Source organism: Neophocaena asiaeorientalis, unplaced genomic scaffold (assembly GCF_003031525.2).
Source record: "Neophocaena asiaeorientalis asiaeorientalis breed wild unplaced genomic scaffold, Neophocaena_asiaeorientalis_V1.1 scaffold161, whole genome shotgun sequence".
Lineage (NCBI taxonomy): Eukaryota > Metazoa > Chordata > Mammalia > Artiodactyla > Phocoenidae > Neophocaena > Neophocaena asiaeorientalis.
In genome coordinates this window covers 222,840-229,106 of record NW_020171987.1, presented here as the reverse complement: position 1 = coordinate 229,106, position 6,267 = coordinate 222,840, and the positions used below count along the sequence as shown (strand labels likewise).

General features: G+C 41.2%; 1 protein-coding gene across 1 annotated transcript in view; it reads right to left on the bottom strand.

Moving 5' to 3' along the window:
* Positions 1 to 1,327: 1,327 nt before the first annotated feature.
* The window catches only part of RRAGD (Ras related GTP binding D), a 34,936-nt gene continuing 29,996 nt past the window's right edge, over positions 1,328 to 6,267 (bottom strand). The window contains exons 7-8 of the mRNA XM_024747444.1: positions 4,111 to 4,262; positions 1,328 to 3,043 (exon numbers count right to left, since the gene is read on the bottom strand). Coding sequence (XP_024603212.1) covers positions 4,111 to 4,262 — 152 coding nt within the window. The 3' untranslated portion in view covers positions 1,328 to 3,043. The remainder of the gene's footprint in view (positions 3,044 to 4,110; positions 4,263 to 6,267) is intronic.

The following is a 6,267-nucleotide window of genomic DNA, read 5'->3' as shown; positions in this document are numbered from 1 at the left end:
AGGGAGGCCCCTGCCCCCAAAAAAAAAAAAAAAAAAAAAAAAAAATAGTACCTACCTCTTGGGTTTATGAGGATAATTATGTAAAGCATTTAAGAGCAGTGCATGGCATATCGTGTGCACTCGATATCTGTTAGTATTAAATAATGCTTTTAATGACATGTTCTTTCCCCTAAACTCAACATCACCACTGATTAAAAATCTTGGGGAATTCCCTGGCTGTCCAGTGGTTAGGACTCTGAACTTCCACTGCAGAAGGCATGGGTTCGACCTCTCGTCGGGGAACTAAGATCCCATATGCCATACAATGCAGCCAAAAAAAAAAAAAACTTGGAAATATTTTTTTTTTTGGTTGCACTGGACCTTCATTGCTGCGTGCGGGCTTTCTCTAGTTGCAGAGAGCGGGGGGCTACTCTTCCTCGCAGTGCTCAGGTTTCTCACTGCAGTGGCTCCTCTTGTTGCGGAGCACGGGCTCTAGGCGTGCAGGCTTCAGTAGCTATGGCACGCGGACTCAGTAGTTGTGGCTCGCGGGTTCTAGAGCACAGGCTCAGCAGTTGTTAGTTGCTCCGTGGCATGTAGGATCTTCCCGGACCAGGGATTGAACCCGTGTCCCCTGCATTGGCAGGCGGGTTTTAACCACTGCACCACCAGGGAGGTCTGGAAATAATTATTTCAGTTCAGGTTTTCCCATGAGAAACAGGATTTCATATATAACATCTAATGCTAGCCTTCTCTGAGAACTCTGAGGGGGTCTGTAAAAGTCATTATACGGTGGAATCTTACTAAGCAAGTAAAAATCAAAAGGTGGACTGTTAGGAAAAGAATTTTCAGATGGCTAGGGATTAGGGCCAGAGCAGCAAGAACATCTGAAGTTTACTGAAATAAGTTCTACAGCCAAAACAGGCATGCCCCCATCAAAAATATGGAGAGATACGAGTGTTTAAAAAAATAAATAAAAATGTAAATCCAGCTTAAATAGATCAATTTATGCTCATTTTCATAAAGCGATAGCTGGTTAATTAGGACAAACACATTTATCTAAAGGAACCCAGCAGTGATATGCATGTATACAGTAAACAACCTCACAAACATGAAAGACCATACTTTCTTTTCACCAAAGAGACCATTCCGCTCCCAGAAAGATTAGTTACGAATATGCCTGAAATAAAATGAGAGTGTTACCAAATCATGAGCGTATGACACACGCTTTTAAATGGGCAGCTAACGTTCATGAAAGGAATGCTTTAACAATGGTTATAAATGATGTACTGCTTAAAGTAAAACATAATACTAAACACTATACTTGATTACAAATTACATCCAGTCCACATAAGTTGAATGCATACCATACTTTAATAATCAAGACAATCCCGCTGTTTTTCTCGAGTGTGTTTCATAGAACCCGTATATAACAATATTGCTGTGTTTTTAGGCATTTTTACATTTAAGGGCCCAAAATATATCATATTCACAAAACATTACCGTCTGTGAATGTCCACCAGTTTTTGATATATATTCCTTCAGAAACACGCTATCCTGGTCATACACACTAATCTATATCACTGAAAATAACCAAAGAGGGTATTTCACAAGCAGAGTCTCATCCCTACATAGAAGTTCTAATTGCCCTGGAAATCTGTAGGTCAAGTTCTCAACCTTTGAAAACGAGCAAAAATGTTCCAGAGCAGTCACTGTAGTCACGTATTTGGGCTTTGTATTTATACATTATTTTGTATATTTATACATATTTATAGCATTACATTTGAGACCTAAAGGTGGCCACACACAAGTAAGCTAAGTCCCATATCAAAAATAAAATGAAAAAGGAATTGAAGAGATTTTGTAATTCCAATAGCACAGACTTCAGAAGCTGAATGTTTAGATATAACTCCTACATTTCTCTTTAACTAAGAGGTCATTGCCATGCTTACGGCTTTGAGGCAGTAGTCTATGTATCAGTGTGTCATTAATCAAAGAGTGCACTTACTACCATGAACTTGAGTCTGATGTCATAGCATTAACTTTGCCTTTCCCCCAAAGAATCATTTGCTCTTGAAGTAATAGGCTTTTAAGGCACATTTTAACAAAAACCCATCATATACCCAGCTTAAAAATGGAAGCTCCACCTGGTTATAATAACATATATACCTAAGTAATGTGTGATTTACCAGATAGGTAAATGTCTCTATCTTGAGGATAAAGTCACTTTAGAAAAGTGATTCTTTATTTGCTTATCCAAAAAGAAACACTGTGTAAAAATATTAAAGAATAGATTTATAAGAATAACTTCCATGTACCATGTTGGCAAAGGTCTAACAGGTTATAGGTCTGAAAATCAGGAAAAAGACTTCCCTGGAACCCTGGCTTCCTACCCACCTGTGTTTCTGAGTAGGAATCATGAGGAAGGGAGTTAGGGCACCTTCATGATTTTTAGAAATTTCCTCCCAAATGCACAGACCCTTGGGAGGGCTCAAACCTTAAACCCCAGTCAGCTACCATCTTAAATTACAGTTACCAGCCTCAAAGGAATAGGACTTGGGAAAAGGATGGAAGGGAAGAGGATGGAAAGAAGCTGTAGATAGTAGTGGGATAGCTTCAAGAACAAGTTGCTTTAGGAACCTGATCCATTTTTGCTAGGATCAGCATTGCTATCCCTATGAGGCTCTGCTAAAAACATTTTCTAATACCTGCCAACATGCTTTCCTTAGGGCACTGACCCTTGGGAGGGATCTAGAATAAGCTACTTGGAATGGTTTGGGATGGGGGTAGATTTAGAATCTATTAACTTGCTGTTGGCCTAAAGTAAACATAAGTGGAAGAATTTCATAGAAACAGACACAAAGCTAACTGTAATGCCTCCCCTGGCCATCCTTTTCCACTGACCTTTAGAGGTTTTCAGGATGGCTCTTTAGCCATGCAGAACACGCTGCTGGAGAGTCGAGCTCTAGTTCAATCATAAGGTGGAAACAGGCAGAGTCCACAAGGCACACTGTCACAGGTGAGAGGGAGACTCAGAGGGGACAAATGTGCCCATCAGGATTCAGCTCTGTGGCAGAGAACTGAGATATTACCTGTGGTCGTGGAGCAATGCAAAAACAACAACAACAACAAAACTGGTCCTAAATAAACATTTGCAATGTTGCACAGTAAGAGGCTCATTCCACAGGGGCCAAACGTTGTATAGGACATATTTTAAAATCTGCAGTTGCCAGTCACCTACATTTGGGAAACCATGTGGCCTCTGATGTTATTACTTTAGCCTGAGTGGCAGGTACAGAAAAGCCTCCAGAAACCCTGCAATTTAGTGACATTCTGATTTCTCTCCATTGATCGGCACCATTTTGGAAATCTGGTCCCAAAGGTCCTAAAGAACAGTAATGCAGCAAAAAGAAATAACCTCTCTGTATAAAATGATTATAGAGATGTGTGTTGAGGTAAAGAGTTTTGTAAAAAGGGTCGACTAGGGAAGCACTGTCACGGCTATAGAAATTTTTAGATAAGTTTGGTGCTAATATTATTCTATAAAACTTCTATTTATGTCAGTTATAAACAGGGGACAGTTCTTATTGCTCCTGGAGCTTGCTGCCCCAATCTGTTCCTCCACTGAAAAATGTTTTTTCTCAACAATTGGTAGCAAAGATTCCCAAATTTATAAAAAGTCATTGCCAACGCATCACTTTTTGATTACTTTCTGACTGCCCTATAGATATGGACTCGGTATGCATGTCCTAGACACCAAGGACAGAAAAGAGCCTAGAAAAGTTGTTTTATCAAAGTTTAGTTCAATGAGGAAAAAAAAATAAACATGAAAAAGTGCAAAATATATACAGTTCCTGGCAGTTCTCACACAGGATTTTTTCTGACTACAGACCATAAAAGTTTACATTTGTGTAATGAAGTTACAGTAGATTTCACTTCATTGTTAATATACATTTTTGCTTCAAAGTGCTTACTTTATTTAAAAAAAAGAGAAGATCAAGTGGGTGGCAGGAATTTTTTTTTTACAGCAAATATATGTCATGTGTCCCCATCTCCTTCCTCTTCCTTTAGTGCAACACAGAGCAGCAGCCTCATTGAAAGGTCTGATTTCAAAAGATGTTCCTGAAACCTCACCTACAGCAGCACCCTAGGCGTCCCGTTAGGGGTGGCTCCTTTTTTCTTCTGCAGCCTATTCTGAACCTTTCGTGATTTCACCACTTTCATTCTCACCTCAAAAACTTCATGGATGGCCTTCCGGAAGCAATGAAAATTATAGTCAATCAGCCCTGGAGAAGAAAACAAAAATATTTATAGAGGTGCCGCCTAGAAATAATCTCTTTTCATGGCAGCTATGGCGAAGACAAGCCAGTAGGGGGCGGTAGAGGAGCAGGCTTAACATAAGATCTATAGATTTCTCTAGGAGGTGTGCAGCTGGGCTTCAGGAATTGCAGGCAAAGTCTTGTGACTATATATATTTTTACTAACGAAAGGTTCCAGAGTATATACCACATTTTCAAAGGTGTCTATGACCCAAAAAGTTTGAAGAACCAACTGAACTGCCTTTTAAAAAAATCTTTCAGAATTAAAGATTGTAAGAACAATTAAGATATATCTTCAGTGAAATACTTATTAGTATTTTTTCCCCAAAAGGTATTTTATTAAATTGACTCTGAGTGGAGGCAGACCCTGACTTGGAGTGTAGCTGAGATCTCAAGGTCACAGAGCCGTTGTCATAAGCCCTGGGGAAAACAAAGTCCCTGATTTTATTTTATTTATTTATTTATTTTGCGGTACGCGGGCCTCTCACCGTTGTGGCCTCTCCCGTTGCGGAGCACAGGCTCCGGATGCGCAGGCTCAGCGGCCATGGCTCACGGGCCCAGCCGCTCCGCGGCATGTGGGATCTTCCCGGACCGGGGCACGAACCCGCGTCCCCTGCATTGGCAGGCGGACTCTCAACCACTGCGCCACCAGGGAAGCCCAGTCCCTAATTTTAGAGTGGTTATCATCACCTCAGGTGAACTCTGAGCTCAGGAATTCAACAACCAATGACACTCTCAGTTTTTCAATATGAAGTAAATTTTAAATGGAGAATAATAGTGGAGAATCTTCTTGTATTTTCAGAAATTAATAGAATTTTGTGGAATTGATACAAAATAGAATAAAATATAATCTGTCTTGAGCATATTTCTCATCATCACCACTAACTTGTAAAGTGTTGAGAGCAGCATTACGTTTATACCAATTAGGATAAGGCAGTGGGTTCCATTTACTATCTTTAAATTTATTAAAATAACTAGTCCCAAAATTATTTGCATCCACTCAGGTGATGCTTCCAGAGTACCCCCCAACCCCCCGCCAAAAAAAGAATTGTTTTCCAGACAAGAAGAGAAATGCTTCAAAGCAGTCATGTAACCAACCACAAGTACGCTGGAAGAAACACCATCTCAGCTTCCAGGAGCAGGAAACTCTCTGAGTGGCGCCCTCTGCTGCTTCTGCAGTGATAGTGACCACAGTGCAATAAAACTAGGAGACAATTTCCTCAAGAAAAGACCAGTGAGGCAGGAGGGAGAAAGTAATAAGAAATACGCAAGCCCAGGTATGGGCATCTCTTCTCTGCCTGAAGCTTTCTTTGGTACACAGACAGGTACCAGGGCTATGGAAATAAACGTTTCTGAGGGTATCCCTCACACAAAGAGACATGGGAGTTGGTGGACAAATGTGGAGGTCTTGCATGCCCAATGGGGGTGATTCTGAATTTCTTGCACACAGCTTCTCCGAGATTCCCCCAGCATGAGTGAGCATACAGCTCCCACTGTGGATGGCTTTTCTACCTCCCTTGTCTATTTCCCCACTTCCTCACTTTTATTTCTTGGAACCATCTTCCAAACAAAGCATGAACTTCAAAAACAGAAAGAAACATGGAGCATAGAAATGATTTTATTTAGTGGGAGTTTGGATAAGAGATGTGAGAACCACCTCAAAATTCTCTGCCTATGTGTGCAACCAACTGCCTTAGGCAGAAAGCTTAGCTAGAGGACTTTGGCTCAATTAGAATTCAACTTGGGAAATTTCAGATCCAGCCTACTGATGATTCCTGACAAATCTCAATTTATTCATGGTGCACATTTAAAATGTAACAGTAGGGGCCTCCCTGGTGGCACAGTGGTTGGGAATCCGCCTGCCAGTGCAGGGGACACGGGTTCGAGCCCTGCTCCGGGAGGATCCCACATGCCGTGGAGCAGCTAAGCCCGTGCGCCACAACTACTGAGCCTGTGCTCTAGAGCCCGCGAG